The sequence below is a fragment of the Euprymna scolopes genome, chromosome 31, assembly GCF_053919585.1.
Source record: "Euprymna scolopes isolate OS-2025 chromosome 31, ASM5391958v1, whole genome shotgun sequence".
Lineage (NCBI taxonomy): Eukaryota > Metazoa > Mollusca > Cephalopoda > Sepiida > Sepiolidae > Euprymna > Euprymna scolopes.
The window spans coordinates 8,421,292-8,446,914 of record NC_136512.1 but is presented as its reverse complement, the minus strand read 5'-3'; the positions used below and the strand labels follow the sequence as shown (position 1 = coordinate 8,446,914).

Sequence of the window (25,623 nt, the reverse complement as noted above, 5' to 3'; positions counted from 1 at the left end):
GAGATTTATATTATGGATTATATCCCCATTGTCGCCGTCGGATACCAACGTTTTTTGTTCGCGTGTAGAGACAATTATTTTGACTCCGATGTTCAGTTTTTATCAGAAGATTTTAATACAGACGTTGAAACATCAACAGAGCGAAGGATCCCTGAACTTAAGTAAGTGCAGGATGCCATTCGAATAGAAAGAGAGGGCAACAAAGAGAGACAGAAAGACATAAATACAGAAAAACATACAAACAGATAGATATATCGTCTTGTTACACTAAGGTACATTGTGCCCGGCCACCTCACCCTTACTGTGACTCTTCGGGGCCGACCATGTTCCTGGTTTGATAGCTTGAATTGTAAACCAAAAAGATTTTCCTCCTACCCGAAGTCACGCGGTTTCGCCAACTTCCGTTACTAAAGGTTAAATTCTAACGTAGCATCCGTCAATCAGTCCTCCATTGTTTTACCGGATTTCGTTATGCAATAATAGTTTCAGTAGCGATATGGAGGCGACCCTAATTTGTTTAATGTGTTGCTCATTAAAGTTTACGAAATAATATCGATAACATTTAACAGTAATAATCTAATAACATATATTTGTAAGCAAACGTTACTTTGCTTCAGTGTTAGTTTGAACAAAGCTTAAATGGCGTCAAAACTACAATTACATGTATTCTGTTCTACAAGACAATGGTCATCGTTTTCTGCTCATATCATTTTTCCTCGTTTTTCAGAACCGTCAAATGAATCATCAAGTAGATTTTAAAAAATCATATTTTCGACACCTTCTTTTCGCCTTTAATTGAGGTCAAAAAGCGAGTGAAGTGACCAAGGATATTTGTGCCGTATATGGAGAAAACGCTATAGCTGAGAGAACTGTTCAAGATTGGTTTACCAGATCCAAACACGGTAATTTTTACCTCAATGACGCTCCTCGTTCCAAAAGGCCAATCAAGATAGATGAAGGCCAACTCAGAGTTCTTTTGAAGGAAAGATAGCCATCAGACATGTGGAGAATTGGGTGAAAAGGTGAAGCGTGATTTTGCGACAATTTGACGCAACCTTCAGTCGATGGGATTCACACAAGAACTTGGAGCTTCGGTTTCACACGAACTTATTTTTGCTGTTGAAATTCTTTGATTTTCTTAAAAAAAATTAAAAAAATAAAAAAAACGGCGGGAACTTATGCAACAACATAATATAAACGTCGATCTTTTGTAGAAGTATCTCGCCACTAAGAAAAAAATAGCCTAAAAAGTTATGCGGTGTGCGCGCACACGCCCTTGACCTACATTTGTGAGTCCTGTTTATACATCTTTCGGATTAAGTTTCAGATCTCCACGCTCAGATTTATAAAAACCTTTATGTCTCGCGGTTAAGGTTAAAATAAGGCGTGGATGTACAAATTAATAATGCCAAACAGTTTGTGTGTATTTGCAGTTTATTGTATTTACGGTATTGCAGAAACTTATGTAGTATCATTGAATTAAATAAGCAAAACGTGTTTTGGTAAATAGGGTTTGTGGGTGATATGAAAAAATAAGTCTGTGTAATTAAAAATGTTTCTTATCCTTAACATTTTTACATGAGGAGTCATTTCGAGTAACTTGAGAAATGTACGATTAAAATGTTTACACATTTTTAATTGTGCAACAATCAAGATAGCTGTCACTCGCAATTTCGTAGCGCAAGGTCGTTTTGCGATCAAAAACCCAGAGTGAAATGGAATGAACCGGTGCAAAATGACAATGTAACAATTGAATAGAAAAATAATTTTATTTTTTATTTATACAGGATAAATACAAGGAAAAAAATAAACAATAATTTAAACAACTTTTTATTATTATTATTATCATTTATATTATTATTATTATTATTATTATTATTATCATTTATATCATTATTATTATCATTTATATTATTATTATCATTTATATCATTATTATCATTTATATTATTATTATTATTATTATTATTGTTATTATTATTATTATCATTTATATTATTATTATTATTGTTATTATTATTATTATCATCATTATCATTTATATTATTATTATTATTGTTGTTGTTATTATTATTATTATTATTATTATGATTATTATTCTCATTATTATTATTATGATTATTATTATTATTATTATTATTATTATTATTATTATTGTTATTATTATTATTATTATCATTATTAGTATTATTCATACAGAATAAATGCAAGGAAAAAATATAAAAAATAATGAAAAACGGTTTTTAAACAATTTTTATTTTAAATTATTTTTTATATATAATTTAGAATGGAGAATAATTTAAACTATTGTTTTTTAATTTGTTTAAATTATTTGTCATTCTAAATTATATATAAAAAAATGATTAATAAAAATTATTTAAAATTTTTTTTAAACTTTTCAGTTTTACTTGATCTTGGTTGTTGGTCGCAAGGTCAAGGCTAACACTTGTTCTACGAAATTGCGTGTGGCAGCCATTTTGATTTATTACACGATTAAAATGTGTAAACATTTTAATCGTGCATTTCTCGAGTTTCGATGAATAAAACAAATTAACTTTTCACACGAAATGATGCCTCATGTAATAATGTTTAAGATTTTAAAAAAAAACATTTTTAAAGCCTACACAAACTTTTTTTTTTCCATATCACCCACAAACCGTATTTAGTGACATTACCGCGTTTTGATTTTAATAGTGATTTATATATATATATATATATATATATATATATATATATATATATATATATATATATTGCGCCGAGTCATAGAAATTTCCAGGTTGGTCTGGAGGCGCATTAATTCACTGGGATAGATGCATCCCCAGTTCTTGTTAAGACATGCATATGGGAGAAGGAAACTGATGTAAAAACCTGCGGTTTACTGTATGCTCTGTCCTGTGGCAGTTATCTGTACCGACAGAAGTTAGCAGTAAAACAAAAAAGTGTGGTTGGTTCTACACAAAGCCTTCACCACTATAAACAAAGTATCTGTGTGGATTTCCCAGCAACTTAGTTGCTGTGACGGAACCTCATACGTCGAAATCGTATTATATATATATATATATATATATATATATATATATATATATATATATATATATATATATATATATAACTTGAGCGTCATCAGCTAGAATTGAAAGAAAAACACGTGCCGCTCTATTCTTAGCTGTTACCGCTTGAGCTATCAGCAGACGAATAAGAAATAGTTTAAAAAGAATCAGCTTTAATCTTTAAACGTATATTTGTGCATGCGTACAAAAGCACCTTAAGTCGATTTACGCCTGCCAAATTCCATTATTTTTAATTTTTGACCTTTTAGTGACTATTTTTACCAGCATACATTATATATATATATATATATATATATATATATATATATATATATATATATAACAACGGGCCATACAAAATGCAATCATTCGACCTGCATTGCACCGCTCTGCAATCTTACGTCTTGGAAGAGATGCAGAAAAAACTGGAAACAGGCAGAGATACAGACGTGATGAGTTTTATCTATATATTATTGGTGCCCCCTAATGATGCGGCAATTGTTTATAACCTTTGAAAATTATGATCCATTTTAACGAGAGATGTCAACCAGACAAAAGGAAATGAATAAATTGAATAGATGATCATTTTGCCATTGGAATTTTATTACAAGGTATTATTTTCTATAGTGTTGTAGCATAGCGCGTATGGCGCCCGTGTGAGAAATCAGCAGCAGCCTTAGGATAGCTGACTAGCGAAAATATTAACAGCAGTAGCTGCCGCCTTAGCACATATGCAAATTAAGCAACTCTGTACGTGCTGACGTCACAGGAAGAAACAGGAGAAAAAAAGAAGGTCGAGCAGAGAAGAAAAGTGAAACCAGGAAAGATGGACATATGACCACGAGGGCGAAAAAGAATGAGACAAAAGGAAAGCAGGTGTTCGAGCAAAAAATTAGAAGCAAGTTCAGTGCTGGGAGAGATGGATGTGTGACCACCAGGACGAGAAAACGTTGGCTGACGTGAAGTGGCGGGGAGAGAGGCTTTTAAAAAGCACGTGTTATATGACCCAGCGTTGTAAAACACGTGTACGAAAAAACTTTTAAAAGATGATATTTGTTATTCTTTCATGTTAAAAAAATGCCGAGTTGGATTTTTATTTATTTCCAGTCTTTTTTTTTTGTTTTGTTTTTTTTTCCTTTGCGACGGTACCAGAAACGTGTAGGCCCGAAAGATTTGATCTGTAGCGACACGGTTAACAGTGTCACCGTATTCAATTCAACGTGTTTGCCACTTGTTTTTTATAATATTTAACAACACCGTATTCAATACTGATCTCTATTGCACCATGATCTCAGCCCTTCAACTGCTAAAATGTTAATGACATCTTCTATTAAACTGGTCTTTTATGAATAGCAAAGCAATCCATGTAACACGTGAAGCCGTTTTTATAGTGATGATCAGGTAAGTCAATCCAGCTTCTGGCTCATCATAACAACGTAAAACCAGCAATCAATTTTATTCAGAATGTGCTCGAAAACCAACAAAATGGCCGATATTTTCCCCCGATTTATATTCTATAGGTGAATCGAAAAAGCCAATTATTTCTTGCTAAAAATAAAATAGTTCCATTTGGTTATAGACTTTGTTGTTTTCTGAAGTTGCAGCCGCCTCCATTTAGCTACTTGGATCATATATATATATATATATATATATATATATATATATATATATATATATATATATGTGTGTGTGTGTGTGTGTACATATGAGTACATGTATATACATGTATATATATACACATACATATGTATAAATATATGTATATACATGTATAAATATATGTATATGTATAAATATATGTATATACATGTATATGTATACACATACATATATATAAATATATATATATGTATATATGAATATATATATATATATGAATGCATGTATATATGTACACATCTATATATATATATATATATATATATATATATATATATATTGATTTTATTATTATATTTTTAATTTTATGAATATTCGAAATATGCAAACATAGTCAATGGTCTGTGTGTATATATATATATATATATATATATATATATATATATATATATATATATATATATTTCAAAGCAGACAGTATATTTTTTTAATGTTTGGTAAACATGCTGTATATAGATTTCAAATTGAACTCTGTCAGAAACACTTCCATCACTAACTCGTCTTGTTTTTTCTCTCTACATCTTGTTTTTCGCTTTCAATGCATTTTTTTTGTTCTGTATTTGTTCCTGATGTAATAATAGACAGAAAGAGGGTTGCAACGCAATAAAGTATAATCTCCTTTTCCGACTACCAGAATTTTAAAATATCCAACTTCGATTCCAGTTCCTTATTTTAAGTCTTCTAGTGTTCTCAGCGATGGCAATGCAATGGTTGGCATGTTTTCCCATGACTATTAAAGTGTTGTGGTGTGTCCCCCTTACAGATAATAATGAACTTTTCCGTGTACTATAAAGACCGTTCTAGTCCTAGCTGGAAATATGCTTAAGCTTTAGTTTTTTAACAGCGCTCCTAGGCTGCTATACCTGTCCGTATTTATTGCTTACACCAGCCAATCATATTCTTTTGCGGAGAAACACATCCGTATTCATATTTATTAAATCACTAACACTAAATTCCTTTGCTCTCTATAACTTGATTCCATCTTTCAAAAAGCTTATAAATGCCTCGTTTGTAAAATTCTTTATGTGTTGGTGAGAAATATGAATTTAATTCATGCTCAATCTCCTCTCGTGGTGTTAACCCAAAGTCATTTAAATGCTTTTGTAATCCTCAAAATTAAGTGAAAATCCAAGGGAGATAAGTCAGGAGAATATGCAGGATAGGGAAAGATTTCCCAACCAATTTCTCTTAGGATATCTTTGGTTGATTCAATTCAAGCGGCATAGGTTAAAACATCACATGTTTTGTCACCGTTAAGAAGGGCGCAGAGAAAGTGAGAGAGAGGGGGGGGGCTGACGATCGAAAATACAGTTGACCAGCACCTGTCCAACTTCGTCTTGTGCTACGTAATAAGAAGCATTATAATAATAGAAGATGACTTTCCTACTTATTTAATGCGGACTTTTATCCTCATCTTCTTTTAGGTGCAGTCCAAATCTCCTAACTGCATCCTCAGCAATTACTGCCTTGCCAGTTGTCGTCTTACCATGGTTTGGGCCAAATAAGCCCATGGCCGGCTTTGGATAGGATTGAAACCGCTATCTTCAGACAATGCTCATCTGGAACCGTAGAAATTCAACGTTTCTATCCACTGCGCCACTATAAATCCACGTTCATTTACTATCTAATCTTCCAGGATGGGGTCCGTACCAAATGGTATATATATATGTGTGTGTGTGTATATATATATGTGTGTGTGTATATATGTGTATACATATATTTATATATATATGTGTATATATATGTGTGTGTATATATATATGTATGTGTGTGTGTGCGTGTGTGTATATATATATGTGTATATATATATATATATATATATATATATATATATATATATATAAAATGTGTGTGCATGTTCTTTTCCTTTAAGGGAAAGTTCTATTGTTAAAGTGTTTTTTATTCAAAAAGTCTGAAAAAAAGCTGGTTATGTGAAAATTTTCAAACGACATAATGCTTGAAATTGTCCAACCGGTCTTGAAACAATTGTAACTAACAATGAAATAGACTTTTTATTGCTATCAATTCCTTTTTTAAAGTCTTGGTTTTTGTTAAAACAATATATGAATGCTCAATTATGAAATATGATAATTTTGTAGCTTACAGTTTAAGTCATCTCGTTTTGGCTTAAAATTCATCGGTATATGAAATTTTCTGAATTATACGTAACCAGTAAAATTCAGTATATTACAAACAAGTCTATATATATATATATATATATATATATATATATATCCCAGTCAGTTCATGTCATATGCTACTGGTACCATGTAACCCAGTACAACCTGCCTTATGGTTGGGTCACCGGCGACTAAACTGGTTCTCCCACCAGACTTGTTTGGTGAGGAGGGTGGCTAGTCTCCCTGAAGGATTAAAAATAAGACCTTCCAAAGGGCGAATGAACCCTATTTCGGGGTCAATGTCCAACTAGCACCGTGTGTGTTTGTGTGTATGTATCTGTGTGTTGGGGTGGAGAGGGCTCTTGTAAGCCCTGGTGAAGACAACCTTTCTAGGAGAAGCAAATCTCTGATTTAAACAATGATAAAGCGGGAGACCCGTACCCACATTAAGCTAGTCTGCAGTTTTACATGTTGCTGGCTATCTGGCTCTTGCTTGTTTCTGGATCTTAACATTTTGAACCGAGAGAGAGACTTAGCTGTCGTACAAAGCTAAGACACTGTAACATCATGTGTATAGATACTCCCTCAGGCATTTGTCTATAAAAATGGTCCTGTGGCGATGAAGTCATTTTTGGGCTCATGGACTTTAAGTGTCTGAGGGAGTGGCACTCGTCTGACAAGAGACGTTGCAATCATCATATATATATATATATAATTTAATTAATTGGAATAAATTATTGAGTTGAGTATTATTGATTAATTTATTTATTTATTCCTCATTTTGATCTTATGTTTAACCTACTTTTTTCTTTTTTTTTTTTTTTACATGGAGGGCATCACTTATCAAGGCCCGGAAGCCACTCGGGGATAAGGATTATTGCGTGTACAGTAATCAGTGGGATACTATCGTAGTAATTGTTAGTATTGGAGATTTGATAAAGTGTCTTACTAAGGAATTTATTTATGTTGACTTGAAGACATCCAAGTTGTAGTCAGGTGGGAAACAGGCAAATGGAACAGAGTTCCACAGCCGTGCACTTCTGAGAAAGAAGCTTTGTTCATGGAATCCACGTTTTGATTTAAGCACAGATAAACGGTGGGGAAAATTATTGACAGTGGTTGCAGCTAGACGGTTGTTTATCATGAAAGATTGGCGAGGGGGGACCAGAGATTGGAGCTCAGAGCAGCACTTGCCATGGAAATAACGATAAAACAACGACAGGCTCGAAACGTCTCTTCTGTGGGAGAGAGGTTGCAGGGAAGAGAAAAGGGCATCCCCCCACTAAGCCACAAAGTTTATTTTGTACACTGTCAAGGCAGGATAGGCTGTTTTTAGCAGCTCCTGCCCAGATGTGGCAGCAGTACTCCATCCTTGGACGTACTTGGCTTTTATACAAATAGAGAATTGCATCAGTAGTGAGATATCTTCTGGAGCGGTAGAAGGATCCCACCATTTTCCCAGCGACCTTGGCAACAGACTTGATGTACGTGTTCCATTTCAGATCAGGAGTAAAGGTCAAACCCAGAAGCTTGTCAAAACATGAAGCCTTCCCTAGACGAGCCATCCATTTCAATTGATGCCAGATGGGGATCAGAGCGTTGATGATATAAAAATAGGAGCTTGGTTGTAGATGCATTAAAAGTAACCAGCCACCTCTTCCCCCACTGTACCACGTGCTCAAGATCAGAGGAGAGAGAATCAAAGAGATCTTTGTCATTTACGTCCTTTGATGTGTTGCTATAGATGGTCATGTCATCAGCATAGATGTCAACGAATGATTTAAGTAAGTGTTTTGGGAGATCATTGATGTAGATCAGGAAGAGAGTTGGGCCCAGGATTAATATTGGAGAGAAAATAATTAAATACATTTGCTTGTTTTTCTGGCTCGGAATAAAGTGTAGCATCTGTTCTCACATTACACTATATCTTTTCTGTCATCGATTAGTGAAGAAGAAATCCTTCTATATTAAAGCATTTTTGGGAGTTCCACTTTTGCCATATAAAAATCGACCTTGTGTCTAACTCTGCTCTCGTGGAGAGGCAAAGAAATAGGTACAAATCTAACAACACAACAATCGAATCTTCAGCGGATTTTTGTTATCAAGCATGTAGTGAAGCTCTCTGAAATATGCACATGGATGGCCAGTAGTAGTAGTAGTAGTAGTAATAATAATAATAATAATAATAATAATAATAATAATAATAATAATAATACAAAAATGCTCGCCTTTTTCTGTTGTTCTTGGCCTTCGGGTCGGGATCAAAGTGTAGTATCTGTTCTGCAGATGCTGCACTTAAGGTAATTTGTTCCGGTCAATGGAGGGGAGACCCTCTATACTGGGACAATTATTATTTTTGGTAATCAGAGTGCCCCCTTTTTGCCTAGTTTTAGGGAAGCTGGTTTTTACCCCACATTAAAAACGGCCTTGTGCCTAATTTGCTTTTGGGGGGGGGGAGTAAATAAATACAATAATAATAATACAAGTATCTGCTCTGACACTACACATCTTTTCTGTCCTTGGTTAGTGAAGGAGAAATCTTTCTATACTGAGGCATTTTTTATTTTCATCCTAATTAAAAGTTTTCCGTTTTTTTAAGATTAAATACCGAGCTTGTCCCTAACTCTTGTGGAGAGTCAAAAACAAAAAAAAAGGTGTACAAAATCAAAATCCAAAAAAAAAGGTGTACAAAATCAAAATCCATAAACGCGTTTGTACGCATGTCGTCTGCGCATACACTAGGCAGAATAAAAACAAATAATTATATTTTGGACCAATCAAAAAACTTTCTGAATTTATTTGAAATGGTCTTTCTGGGAGTTAACTAAATCCTTTAGAAGGCAGATTTTTCTTCAATAAACCAGTGGAACCCAGTTGACCCGAATCTATGAATCTATGTTGCTGTCGGTGCTCATCTCAGCAACATTTCTCTCCAATTACGAACACAAAGACAGACACAACTCATCACATTATCGTCTGGCAATCTTATTCATTGAAATAGATCCAATCCATCTCACCGAAATATTTTTCATAACAGAAGAATACTAACTCTTATAAACAACATTCAATGAATTATCTTCTATATAGAGAAAACGCAAAAGTGGTGCGCGCGTTTTTGTATTCCAACAAGGCTTTTTTCGCGTGGGTTCTTGGGGGGAGGAGGTTACTGTATTTTAGAACTTTTTATATACTCCCTAGATTGTAATATCTACGATTTGCGAACGGAGATCGTCTATATCTTTTATTTGAGCGATTTTTGCAAAATTCACGCTATTCCGTTCTGTCGCGTGTTTGTTCGGCTTTTTCGTATAAAAGCGAAACTAATCGAAAGCAAAGCCGTCATCTACTAGTACAATAAAAAAAAAGAGTATTGAATCTTATAAACAACATTCAATGAATTATAATTTATAAAAATTAGCAGAAACGTTTTCATAACGATTCTCCTGATTCCTGAAACTCACGGTTCTTTATTAATCGATCCAGTCTTCTTCTAACGTCTCAGCTAACAACCCTCCTTGTTTTTACAAGAATTCTAAAAACATTCTAGTTTTCCTTCCATGTTAAAGATACATACAATATCTCTTTGTCAAAAATGCCTTATTAACTCATTATTTGATTTTGTTTACCGTATGACAATATCTCTCATTTTTTTCACAACTTTTTTTTTTCACAACTGATTAAAAAATCCTGCAAATCGTTAACACTGAAAATATTTCTCTGAATCCATCTCATCCCAAAAATATTTCTCCTTGCAAAATACCCTAAAGTAAAACCCCAAAACAGGCGTGAACACATCCCTATAAATTGGTAACCTTCATCCTTAAAAAGGTACTTTTCTGACTGTTGCATAATCCAGGTGCCTGGGAATGACGTCAAAGGAAAGTCTGTCAGATCTTGGATCCAGGTGCATGGGAATGACGTCAAAGAAGTCAACGACGTAGAATTCCCGATTAGATCAGCAAAACTGACCGACATATCAAGACAATACGTGGTGGAATGCTTTGACGTCATCTGTACTAATAAAATAGAGGGGCAGACAAAGAACAGAAGAGAGAGCGGCAACAACGGGTGAACTAAGCGACACATTTTTCTCAACTGCAAAACACACCAACACCCACCACGCGCGCTGTCATAACTGTCATTCTGAAACCGAAAAGATTATTTTGAATAAACAAAATATTTTATAATCAGCTGTGTCTGTTTTGTTTTGCTGCCAAGTGTATATATCGAGACAATGACAAAAGTTGACATTTTAGAAATTATATAGATTGAAAAAAAAAAACTGACGACCAGCTGCAGCAAATATATAACATGACGACACAACACAATAATCAACTTTTCGGTAGAGTTTTTGTTATCAAACATGTGGTGAAGCTCTCTGAAATAATGGCTAATAATAATAATAGTGAGCTGCACTTACTTCGGATCGGCGTGCTTCTGTAGATGAACTTTGAGTAACCACATGATGCTCTGCTTCGGTAGAAACAAGGAGACACACATGGAGAGTAGCTGCCACCCCTGCTGGGTGACGTAGTGGGCGGGGTTTAGTTTGGATTCGGAGAGATCCATCAGGGATGATGATGAAGATTTGTGGGAGCCATCACAGACAAACCAGGAATGTTTTCCACAGAGGAGGAGATTCTATAAAGAAACGAAAAAAAATTCAATTGATTTAAAACTTTCATCCAACAACGTGTGAAACCTTCATCTAATCTTTCTGTAACTCTGTTATTATATCTTGTGATTTGTAGGTTTTTTCGGTACTTGTGCAGTTTAATCAAGACATTAAAAAATGAAAATATCGAAAAAGGTTATATTGTACTATCCATTATGGGATGAAGTTCTCAAAAAAAAAATTCCACTTAATTTCAGCGAGTAGTTTTTTTTTTTTTTTTTTTTACAGCGAAAAAACAATTTGTTATGATACCGAGCAAAAGTTTGATTTTTAGGAAGAAAAGCTAGTATTAAAGATGGAGAGGGAGTGTCGTCGCTTTAAGCTGAGTTATCTCCTTGTGGTGTGTTAAAAAACTTCAAAGATGTCTACCTTCAACGCGCTGTAATAAAAACGTGTTTGTCCGCTGTAAAAAAAAGCTATTCGATCAAATTAAGTGAAATTGTTTTCTTGATTAAACTGTACAAGTGCCGTTTTTTTTTCCTTTTGTACAGCCTGTCCAAAATGTCACTGAAGGATTTGGGAACTTAAATATATTCTTTATTTTTTATGATATTTTTCTGTAATTTTAACACATTCTGACGAAGAAATTGGGAACTTAAAAAAAAAAACAATGAAAAATTCAAACAATTAAATAATTTATGAAAAATAATGTCTTTTAAATGTTGCTCATTTTTAGCTTCATATATTTGTGTTCTTTCCAAACCATTATTCATGACAGATTGCAGAATCTCTGGATTGCGATTTAACTCCCTTGTTTTGTTCCTGGTGTTTTCCTTCAATTCTTGCAGTAACTTTTTAAACATCCTAAACCTTACAAGATTGTTTGAATTTTGCCTTTTGTTTTTAAAACATTTTTCAATTTCCTAGTCAGATTGTGTTATTGCTGTACTGTGTGCCGCTATTCTCAAAGGATTCTATGCCTTTGTGAATCAGTTTCCGCCATTTTCACTAATATTACCTAGCCAAGATAGGTGTAGGTAGATAGTGCATTTGTCAACAGATGCCTGTTTAATTTTGTTGAAATTAGAAATTTTATTTCTTATTGTAGATTCTACGATTTGCAATGGAAACTCATTATTACAAAGAGTTTTGGTAATAAATTTGACTTCATCATTTAATTTGGTCTCTGAACATATCATACAAACTGTATGGATAAGGGTGTTGATAAGATTATATTTTTGTTTAGTGGGGCAAAAAGAGTCCCAACGTGTGAACCAGTGAACGTAGGTGTATATATATATATATATATATATATATATATATATATATATATATATATATATATATGTATATGTATATATATATATATATATATATATATATATATATATGTATATGTATATATATATATATATATATATATATATAAATTATAAAACTCAAATGACCTTGTAACGATGTATGTAACCCACTTTCTGGTTTACGACATCCGGTTGCGCATGCGCGCATAACCTGCGCACTGAAATATTAACGTTATTATTTCGAGTGGGGTTTAAAATTACTTAAACGTAATACAGAAATGAACGACGTAAAAAAAAACAGATATATCAAAATTTGAATTTAACTATAATAAGTATTATGATATCTGTTCAGCACACATTTACCTATAAGGATGGCCAACCACTTATAATTCAGTAACAGTAAATTCTTTTTTTCAAAAATAATCAATTGTAATAAACAGACCGACTCATAGAAATCTATCTATATTTTTTTTTTCATTTTAATATACTTTTATAGAAATGTTTCTGTTATGTCAAAAAAAAACCTGTTTTCTTCACATCACAAGTGTCACGCTCATACATGAATTCCATAGCTAATATAACATACTGACCCAACGGGTCACGGGTAGTCTAGTATATATATATATATATATATATATATATATATATATATATAAATGGATATTTATGTGTATGTACATATATGTGTCGTTAAACCAATGATGAGAAGCATCTAAGTACTCGACCCAAGACGGGAAGCTAATTAAAACCAAAGATACTGTGCGCGATCTGGGAGTAACGTTGGATTCTGATGGTACATTCACCTCCCAGATCGACAAAGTTTGTTCAACTGCACGGAGCCTTTCCAGTTGGATTCTACGCACTTTCAAAACGAGACAAAAAAACCTAATGCTGACACTCTGGAAGTCGCTGGTGTTGCCGCACATTGATTACTGTTGTCAGCTGTGGACTCCGGACAGAAAAGGTCATATTCAAGCATTAGAGGCCATCCAGAAGTCGTTTCTAAGAAAGATAACTGGTTATAGTCAATTGAATTATTGGCAACTGCTGGATACGTTGAATATCAAATCAATTCAACGCAGGCAAGAAAGATATTCAATCATCTATACCTGGCGTATGATGGAGAACCAGGTGCCCAACGCTGGTATACAGCACCATATCTCAAAACGTGGCAGAAGGTGTGTGGTACCACCCCTAACCAGTGCCAGGGACAACTGGATCCGACGGCTCAGGGAATCGAGTTTAAATTCCCAGGGTCCTACGCTCTTCAATTGCCTACCACGTAACATCAGAGAGATCACGAACTGCAAAACAGAATCGTTCAAGTCGGCACTGGATACCTGGCTGAAGTCTGTACCAGACGAACCTCAGATCCCCGGTTATACCGCTATGAGACGCAGTGAATCCAATAGCTTACGCCACATGCTTGTCTGTGTAAAGAGGGACAGCGAAATGGTGCAGCGGTCTATAGATTCGACGCCGCCTATACCGTCCCAACTGGAGGCCACTTGCCGCAGTGACCTTGGAGGGCTCTGACCGCCGAAAGACATCACACAAATCACACAAAAAAAAAATGATGATAAGGATTTAAAAAAATCAATGAAAATTAATGATCATCACCATCATAAATGTTCGCTCCATCTCGAAGTCCATCTTCGAGCAGTGCCTGAGGCATCTATATATGGATGATGATGATGATGATGATGATGATGATGATGATGATGACGATGACGATGATTGTCAAAAATCAATTCATTGTATATTGATGAATCGTCGATACTCACTTGCACTCCACTAATTTTGCTCTGTACAGGATGTCGTGATGTTTGTCTAACCAATTGGCAGTAGAGTTCATTTTGCAGTTGAGGGTGTTCAATACACATCCCAAGAATGCTCTGTGCAAGGCTTACGTGGTAGTCAAGGGTTCGAGTGTCGATCTGGACAGTCATAAATTGGAATACTAACTGAAATGGCAAGAAAACAAGAATTAATAAACAATGTCAAAAAATTAACAAGCATTGCCTAAAGTCAATTATGCATATATATAATTTTATATGTATACATAATATATAATTTTATATGTATACATAATATATAATTTTATATGTATACATAATATATAATTTTATATGTATACATAATATATAATTTTATATGTATACATAATATATAATTTTATATGTATACATAATATATAATTTTATATGTATCCATAATATATAAGTTTATATGTATACATAATATATAATTTTATATGTATACATAATATATAATTTTATATGTATACATAATATATAATTTTATATGTATACATAATATATAATTTTATATGTATACATAATATATAATTTTATATGTATACATAATATATAATTTTATATGTATACATAATATATAATTTTATATGTATAAATGATATATAATTTTATATGTATAAATGATATATAATTTTATATGTATAAATGATATATAATTTTATATGTATACATAATATATAATTTTATATGTATACATAATATATAATTTTATATGTATACATAATATATAATTTTATATGTATACATAATATATAATTTTATATGTATACATAATATATAATTTTATATGTATACATAATATATAATTTTATATGTATACATAATATATAATTTTATATGTATACATAATATATAATTTTATATGTATACATAATATATAATTTTATATGTATACATAATATATAATTTTATATGTATAAATAATATATAATTTTATATGTATTAATAATATATAATTTTATATGTATGCATAACATATAATTTTATATGTATACATAACATATAATTTTATATGTATACATAACATATAATTTTATATGTATAAATAATATATAATTTTATATGTATAAATAATATATAATTTTATATGTATAAATAATATATAATTTTATATGTATACATAACATATAATTTTATATGTATACATAACATATAATTTTATACTATATAGGTAGAATATATAGAATATACTTACGTGCATAAATGTTATCCATGGACACGTGTTTCTGGGTATCACCCGTTCTCAGCATGGCTAAACTTTTTAACTAGGTTCGAACTCGTAACAGTGCGATAAGTAGCCTGGCGTTTTACCACCAGATCATGGTGCCATGCCAAATTTTATACCCAATATTTTGGTCTTGGGACTGCCTTATCGAACAGTCAGAAGAATTCTACACACTGCTATGCAGTTCCATCCATCCAAATTAATGATTGCTCAGAAACTGCACGAGCACGACTGGGAAAATCACGTATCAAAATGTGGAAGATGTATATAATCCAGAAACATCAGTAAAAAGTAAATTTTACAAAACAACTATTTCAATATATTCACTAAACTTTGATGATCATATTTCCGGTGTTTTTACCTTTATTTGAGTGTAATCCTATTCGTTTTTATATATTTCATGTCTCTCGGTCATGCCGTATTATAAAAATCCCCAACTTCCGGTTAGTTATTCTTATTTCGCAATTAATACAGCACGGCAAAAAAAAATTTCCCTGTTCTATGTAAACATTTTAGCCCAGCTATTATTATTTATATTAATTGATTAAATTCAAACATTAATTAAAATAATAATGTCCAATACATACCTATTTTTCATGTTTTTTTTTCTTTTTTTCTTCTTTTTTCTTTTCTTTTTTTTTTTTCTACCGCGTTCACATTTACTTCCGGTATTCTATCAGTCATTCATATCGGTTATTTAAATTATTATCTTTAATACTAGCGGGATGGGGAGGGGTCACCCGGCTTTGCCCGGTCGTAAATTACACTTAAATATATTTTACTCCATACAAAATGTATATTTATCATTACAGAGCCAATTCTCTATTGAATATTATATTAACAGACTTGGGCGCCATCAGCTTGAATCAAAACCAAAACATTTAACACACCAGCCGCATTCCTACCATTTGAGCATTCGTCAGATTCTTAAAACGATTTAAAATTAAACCTCTTCAAACTATGAATGAATTTGCGCATGCACAAAAGTAATAGAAAAGAGAGTCGCCTATCTGATAGGCCCTGAACTGGAATCTAAGCTTCAGCCTCTGTCCCATCGACGAAACGTTGCATCCATCTGCCTATTCTACAAGTATTTTAATGGTGAATGTTCTGACGAACTGCAGACACTTGTGCCCCCACGACGTAGACACCCTCGACAAACCCGACAGGCAGCTAAATCCTACCCCCACACAGTAGAGATCCCTAGATGTAAAAGATCTTTCTACTCCAGTAGTTTCTTCCCCAGAACTGCTAGACTCTAGAATTCCATTCAAGATCCCTGCTTCCCAAACTGTACTGACGTGCAGAAGTTCAAGTGTAACATGAACCAACATCTTGCTGCCCAAATCCCTACATAGTACCCCAGTAGCTGTTTCCCCTGATAGTAGCCCCCTACCCCAAAGTGGCAATGTGCCTTGTTTGGGATGAAAATGTAATAAAAAAAATTAAAAAAATAGAAATATGTCAGCAAGTTTACATGAACATTTTGCATTTCAACTTGCCAACATTATTTCTGTACGCGTTATTAATCCATCCAAACAAAGATTTTACTCGTTATAAACCATCTTTATTTCCTGTTACTTTCAGTGTTATATGACCAGTAGTTTATCGGTTAAATATTTTCACACACACGGACAAATGTACGTATACTGCTTTATATATAGAGATTGTATTTGTATATATGATTCTAATAACAGGAAAATATACAAGGTGTGTGCAATAAGTTTCCAGACGATTTTTGTATGGGCACTTTTATTCATAGTACGCACATGAAACTTTATTCGCCCTTGAAGTAATCTTCTCTGGCTGTAATGCCCTTGTTGTACCATTCCAACAACTTTTGAAAGGTCCCATGAAGTCCTCTTGTGTGAGTGTGTCAGTGACTCTTGTCACAGCCTCTTTCATATCCTCAGTTTTCTTATAATGGCAGTCTCTAAGGTTTTCCTTGAGCTTAGGGAATAACCAAAAGTCACAGGGAGCAAGGTCTAAAGTATAGGAAGGGTGAGTAACTGTCTTAGTGCCCATCTTGGTCAAATAGTCTGTGATATGGATGGAGTTATGTACTGGTGCATTCATGCAAATCTTCTGCACCTTCAATTCTTCGTGAATAATTTGTGCGTACAGTTCCCATACTGACATCAAACTTCACTTATTGTCTATATAGACACACGACAGTCCTTATTCATGAAATTCTATATTTGACCAATTAATTCTGGTGTTCTGACTTTCTTATTCTTCCCACACCACGCATCATCCCTCACAGACTCCTTGCCTTCCTTGAATCTCTTATGTCACTCAAAAACTGATGCTCGATTAATGCAAGATGGCCCAAAAGCAGTCTGAAGCATTCCATACATTTCTTTGACATTTTTCCAAGTTTTAAACAGAATTTTATTGCATATTGCTATTCTAAAATGTCTTCACGTCCAGATTGTATTTTTGAAATTCATCAACTGTGACAATCAGGATTTAGTAGGGTGTATTCCAATTCCTGTCGTAGCTGTTCATTAGAACTTGAAATCATAAAAATTGGTCAATCATTTCATAAAATGGATAGCAATAACATACCGAATTTTCAAGAAGCTACGACAATTTTAAATGTGTGTACAAAACAGTATAGAAAATTATTTAAGGCACCTCATATATACCACATATATTTATAAAGGATATATATTTTTAATTTTTTACAAAGGAGTCATCATTTATCAAGGCCAGGAGGCCACTCGAGTATAAGGGTTAAAGAATGTACAATAGTCAATGGGACAATGCCATAGTAATCGTTAATAGTGGAAATTTGGTAAAATGGATTACTTAAGTGGATGGCTCATCAAGAATTTGTTTACATTGGACTTGAAGACAACCACATTGTAGTCAGTTGGAATAGAGTTCCACAGGCGTGCAGTTCATAGAAAGAAGCTTTGTTCATGGAATCTACGTTTGGGTGTGGGCACAGATAAAGAGTGGAGGAAATTATTGATAGTGGTTTAAGCTAGACGAGTGTTTTTTATGAAAGTCAGGCCAGGGGGACCATAGATTGGAGCTCAGAATTGCCATGAAAATAACGATAAAGCAGAGACAGACTCGCAACGTCTCTTCTGTGGGAAAGAGGTTGCAGAGAAGAGAAAAGGGCATCCCCCACTAAGCCACAAAGTTTATTTTGTACTCTGTCAGGGCAGGATAGGCTGTTTTTAGCAGCTCCTGCCCAGATGTGGCAACAGTACGCTATCCTTGGGCGTACTTGGCTTTTATATAGATAGAGAATTGCATCAGCAGTGAGATATCTACTGGAGCGGTAGAATAATCCCACCATTTTCCCAGCGACTTTGAAAACGGATTTGAAGTACATCTTCCATCAGGAAGATCAGGAATAAAGGTCAGACCTAGAAGCTTGTCAAAACATGGAGCCTCCCCAAGACGAGAGCCATCCATTTCAATTGATGCCAGACGGGGATCAGTCACTTATCTTTTTGGATTATGCGTTAAATGTATGGACTATTGTAATATATCCTGTTCTTAAAGGAAACAAACCTTTCAAAAACAGAACCGAATTCAAACAGCAGATCTCGACCAAAAAAATGACTCGAAAGATAACAAGAAACACGTTAAGTTTCAGAATTTTTTTAGATGCCGATTATTAATTTGAATTATTGTGACTACTGTTCTCATCTTGGATGTTATTCTCACAACGTTTCGACCGAGGTAACATCCGACCTTCTTAAGCTGCGTCTTGTTGAGTCTTGAAGTATTGTATTACAATTAGTGATGCGATGATTCCAATATTTTTCTCGATTCCGAAACAATTACTGATTTTGTACTAAATTACTAATTCCGATACAATTACCGATTCCGATTCCTTATAAATCTCTAAATATTTTATTAAAGAGTTGTTATTTTTCCCAGATTACAATAAAAACGCATGTTAAATGTGCATGTATTTTCTTAAACATAAAAACACATTTGTGGGGGTGGGTGGGGGGGTATCAATAGCTTTTGTTTTACTAATAGTTTAAAATCAATAAATATTGATAATTACATTATTATTACCAGCAGTTGAATATTTTGTTTTAATAAAAAAAAGATGATTAAAGGAATCGTTTTTGGCATTGGAAAATAGGCACAAAAGTTCTGATTTTTCCAATTTCTGATTCCGAATAATCGTCCCAACACTAATTAAAACGTTACAAGACTGCAAGTCTGATACCTTGGTTTCACAACTTAAAATTGTTTTAAAATCAATAAATACTCTGGAAATCCCTACCTGACCACCCTCTGCACTCACCTTGAACAGATCAACAGCTTGCTCCTGTAACTCCTCCGATGGCAGTGTGGTCATAGGCGACGGAATTGGTTCCTTGGTATGCAGCATTTTCGGGTGCTTCCAATACATGGAGTCTGCGGAGAGGAGAGCAAATCAATATGGCAATCAGTAATTCAAAGACATGATCTTAGTTTTAAATAATCGAACTTGCTGTCACTCAGACTCCAGGGAGCACCATTGATTATTGTCAGTGAGCAATCACTGATAATAACCTGCATGAAAACTCCTAACAAATGAGAAAAAACGATAATGATGAAAAATGATGATGATGATGATGACGATGACGACAACGACTATCCTCTTCCTAAAAGAAATGGTGATAGAAGCCTTGGTTGGTGTCACACAAAATGATTGTGGAGGATCAAGAAGGAGGGAAAGCACCATTCACACCTCCACTGAATGAGCGTTAGAGAGTACTGAAACATTGGGGGGAGGGGTTATCAGAATTAAAATTACAGCAAAAATCGCTAGTTGTTATTATCGAGAAATCAATGGTAACCGACTGTTGCGGTAGCACAAAGTGATTTGCAATGGTTATCAAAAGAGGTGCAAAGACCTATTGTTATTCAGACTCAGGGAAAACCACCTGTTATTGTGAGACATTCACTGATAATGCCTTGTGTGAAAACTCTTAGAGCATGAATAATAATGATAATAATATGATAATATATATATATATATATAGTAATTTATAAAATATATATGGCGATTAAGCTACACTGAATATTCTGCGTTTCATCCAACTATAGGATTCGTCAGGCTTATGCGCGAATTGTGTGGTTACACTAACTAGCTCTACCTACGTATTGAGCACGTTTGAAGTAAATACTTTAAGTTTACGCATAAATCTACACTTTCGTATATTAAATTTATGTGAATAAATGAAGTAGTTATATATATATATATATATATATATATATATATATATATATATATATATATATATATATAGGGTGGAACGATAAAAGTATCACCCAAAAGAAAAAAAAAACTCTACAGCTTTATTTGTAACTTTTTATTAAAAAATCAATTCAGGTAAGTTGATTATGTAGTAGAGCTGACATCTATTCAATGTAGCCACATTCAGCCTCAATCACCACCTTGATACGGGTCCGGAACTGGGAGCATGGCTTTTCCACAAATGCCAGCGGGAGTGCGGTGAATACTTGGTGGATGGTGTTGTGAGAGATCATGTTGGTGATGTTCTCGACGTATGACCAAATGACTTGGTTCAAGTCGGGAGAGGAGGGGGAGGCTGTGAGCAGAGGATACAAAGTCGTAGCACTCCTTCTGAAGTCAAGCCTAGGTCTCTTTGGACTTGTGAACTGACGCTGGGTCTCTTTGGACTTGTGAACTGACGCTGGGTCTCTTTGGACTTGTGAACTGACGCTGGGTCTCTTTGGACTTGTGAACTGACGCTGGGTCTCTTTGGACTTGTGAACTGACGCTGGGTCTCTTTGGACTTGTGAACTGACTCTGGGTCTCTTTGGACTTGTGAACTGACGCTGGGTCTCTTTGGACTTGTGAAATGACGCTGGGTCTCTTTGGACTTGTGAACTGACTCTGGGTCTCTTTGGACTTGTGAAATGACGCTGGGTCTCTTTGGACTTGTGAAATGACGCTGGGTCTCTTTGGACTTGTGAACTGACTCTGGGTCTCTTTGGACTTGTGAACTGACTCTGGGTCTCTTTGGACTTGTGAACTGACTCTGGGTCTCTTTGGACTTGTGAACTGACGCTGGGTCTCTTTGGACTTGTGAACTGACGCTGGGTCTCTTTGGACTTGTGAAATGACGCTGGGTCTCTTTGGACTTGTGAACTGACTCTGGGTCTCTTTGGACTTGTGAACTGACGCTGGGTCTCTTTGGACTTGTGAAATGACGCTGGGTCTCTTTGGACTTGTGAACTGACTCTGGGTCTCTTTGGACTTGTGAAATGACGCTGGGTCTCTTTGGACTTGTGAACTGACTCTGGGTCTCTTTGGACTTGTGAACTGACTCTGGGTCTCTTTGGACTTGTGAACTGACTCTGGGTCTCTTTGGACTTGTGAACTGACGCTGGGTCTCTTTGGACTTGTGAACTGACGCTGGGTCTCTTTGGACTTGTGAACTGACTCTGGGTCTCTTTGGACTTGTGAAATGACGCTGGGTCTCTTTGGACTTGTGAACTGACGCTGGGTCTCTTTGGACTTGTGAACTGACACTGGGTCTCTTTGGACTTGTGAACTGACTCTGGGTCTCTTTGGACTTGTGAAATGACGCTGGGTCTCTTTGGACTTGTGAACTGACGCTGGGTCTCTTTGGACTTGTGAACTGACTCTGGGTCTCTTTGGACTTGTGAACTGACTCTGGGTCTCTTTGGACTTGTGAACTGACTCTGGGTCTCTTTGGACTTGTGAACTGACGCTGGGTCTCTTTGGACTTGTGAAATGACGCTGGGTCTCTTTGGACTTGTGAACTGACTCTGGGTCTCTTTGGACTTGTGAAATGACGCTGGGTCTCTTTGGACTTGTGAACTGACGCTGGGTCTCTTTGGACTTGTGAACTGACACTGGGTCTCTTTGGACTTGTGAACTGACTCTGGGTCTCTTTGGACTTGTGAACTGACTCTGGGTCTCTTTGGACTTGTGAAATGACGCTGGGTCTCTTTGGACTTGTGAAATGACGCTGGGTCTCTTTGGACTTGTGAAATGACGCTGGGTCTCTTTGGACTTGTGAACTGACTCTGGGTCTCTTTGGACTTGTGAAATGACGCTGGGTCTCTTTGGACTTGTGAACTGACGCTGGGTCTCTTTGGACTTGTGAACTGACACTGGGTCTCTTTGGACTTGTGAACTGACTCTGGGTCTCTTTGGACTTGTGAACTGACGCTGGGTCTCTTTGGACTTGTGAAATGACGCTGGGTCCCTTTGGACTTGTGAACTGACGCTGGGTCTCTTTGGACTTGTGAACTGACGCTGGGTCTCTTTGGACTTGTGAACTGACGCTGGGTCTCTTTGGACTTGTGAACTGACGCTGGGTCTCTTTGGACTTGTGAACTGACGCTGGGTCTCTTTGGACTTGTGAAATGACGCTGGGTCTCTTTGGACTTGTGAACTGACGCTGGGTCTCTTTGGACTTGTGAAATGACGCTGGGTCTCTTTGGACTTGTGAACTGACGCTGGGTCTCTTTGGACTTGTGAACTGACTCTGGGTCTCTTTGGACTTGTGAAATGACGCTGGGTCTCTTTGGACTTGTGAACTGACGCTGGGTCTCTTTGGACTTGTGAACTGACGCTGGGTCTCTTTGGACTTGTGAACTGACTCTGGGTCTCTTTGGACTTGTGAACTGACGCTGGGTCTCTTTGGACTTGTGAAATGACGCTGTGTCTCTTTGGACTTGTGAACTGACGCTGGGTCTCTTTGGACTTGTGAACTGACGCTGGGTCTCTTTGGACTTGTGAACTGACTCTGGGTCTCTTTGGACTTGTGAACTGACGCTGGGTCTCTTTGGACTTGTGAACTGACGCTGGGTCTCTTTGGACTTGTGAACTGACGCTGGGTCTCTTTGGACTTGTGAAATGACGCTGGGTCTCTTTGGACTTGTGAACTGACTCTGGGTCTCTTTGGACTTGTGAACTGACGCTGGGTCTCTTTGGACTTGTGAAATGACGCTGGGTCTCTTTGGACTTGTGAAATGACGCTGGGTCTCTTTGGACTTGTGAACTGACTCTGGGTCTCTTTGGACTTGTGAACTGACGCTGGGTCTCTTTGGACTTGTGAACTGACGCTGGGTCTCTTTGGACTTGTGAAATGACTCTGGGTCTCTTTGGACTTGTGAACTGACGCTGGGTCTCTTTGGACTTGTGAAATGACGCTGGGTCTCTTTGGACTTGTGAACTGACGCTGGGTCTCTTTGGACTTGTGAACTGACGCTGGGTCTCTTTGGACTTGTGAACTGACGCTGGGTCTCTTTGGACTTGTGAACTGACGCTGGGTCTCTTTGGACTTGTGAAATGACTCTGGGTCTCTTTGGACTTGTGAACTGACGCTGGGTCTCTTTGGACTTGTGAACTGACGCTGGGTCTCTTTGGACTTGTGAAATGACTCTGGGTCTCTTTGGACTTGTGAACTGACGCTGGGTCTCTTTGGACTTGTGAACTGACGCTGGGTCTCTTTGGACTTGTGAACTGACGCTGGGTCTCTTTGGACTTGCGAACTGACTCTGGGTCTCTTTGGACTTGTGAACTGACGCTGGGTCTCTTTGGACTTGTGAAATGACGCTGGGTCCCTTTGGATTTGTGAACTGACGCTGGGTCTCTTTGGACTTGTGAAATGACGCTGGGTCTCTTTGGACTTGTGAACTGACTCTGGGTCTCTTTGGACTTGTGAACTGACGCTGGGTCTCTTTGGACTTGTGAACTGACGCTGGGTCTCTTTGGACTTGTGAACTGACGCTGGGTCTCTTTGGACTTGTGAACTGACGCTGGGTCTCTTTGGACTTGTGAACTGACTCTGGGTCTCTTTGGACTTGTGAACTGACGCTGGGTCTCTTTGGACTTGTGAACTGACGCTGGGTCTCTTTGGACTTGTGAACTGACGCTGGGTCTCTTTGGACTTGTGAACTGACTCTGGGTCTCTTTGGACTTGTGAACTGACGCTGGGTCTCTTTGGACTTGTGAACTGACGCTGGGTCTCTTTGGACTTGTGAACTGACTCTGGGTCTCTTTGGACTTGTGAACTGACGCTGGGTCTCTTTGGACTTGTGAAATGACGCTGGGTCTCTTTGGACTTGTGAAATGACGCTGGGTCTCTTTGGACTTGTGAACTGACTCTGGGTCTCTTTGGACTTGTGAAATGACTCTGGGTCTCTTTGGACTTGTGAACTGACGCTGGGTCTCTTTGGACTTGTGAAATGACGCTGGGTCTCTTTGGACTTGTGAACTGACGCTGGGTCTCTTTGGACTTGTGAACTGACGCTGGGTCTCTTTGGACTTGTGAACTGACGCTGGGTCTCTTTGGACTTGTGAACTGACGCTGGGTCTCTTTGGACTTGTGAAATGACTCTGGGTCTCTTTGGACTTGTGAACTGACGCTGGGTCTATTTGGACTTGCGAACTGACTCTGGGTCTCTTTGGACTTGTGAACTGACGCTGGGTCTCTTTGGACTTGTGAACTGACGCTGGGTCTCTTTGGACTTGCGAACTGACTCTGGGTCTCTTTGGACTTGTGAACTGACGCTGGGTCTCTTTGGACTTGTGAACTGACGCTGGGTCTCTTTGGACTTGTGAACTGACGCTGGGTCTCTTTGGACTTGTGAACTGACTCTGGGTCTCTTTGGACTTGTGAACTGATGCTGGGTCTCTTTGGACTTGTGAACTGACGCTGGGTCTCTTTGGACTTGTGAACTGACGCTGGGTCTCTTTGGACTTGTGAACTGACGCTGGGTCTCTTTGGACTTGTGAACTGACTCTGGGTCTCTTTGGACTTGTGAACTGACGCTGGGTCTCTTTGGACTTGTGAAATGACGCTGGGTCT

The 25,623-nt window shown here is 36.3% G+C and overlaps 1 protein-coding gene across 12 annotated transcripts in view; it reads right to left on the bottom strand.

Annotated features, from left to right (window-relative positions):
- LOC145255614 (pleckstrin homology domain-containing family H member 2-like) overlaps positions 1-25,623 on the bottom strand; it is a 1,732,783-nt gene that overhangs the window by 357,175 nt on the left and 1,349,985 nt on the right. For all 12 annotated transcript variants that reach the window (XR_013863868.1, XM_080114122.1, XM_080114121.1 and 9 more), the window contains 3 exons: positions 20,070-20,182; positions 14,533-14,712; positions 11,253-11,473 (listed from right to left, as the gene is read on the bottom strand). Coding sequence is in view for 11 of the 12 variants with exons in the window: in XM_080114122.1 (XP_079970248.1) it covers positions 11,253-11,473; positions 14,533-14,712; positions 20,070-20,182 (514 nt within the window). In the remaining variant the exon portion in view is untranslated. The remainder of the gene's footprint in view (positions 1-11,252; positions 11,474-14,532; positions 14,713-20,069; positions 20,183-25,623) is intronic.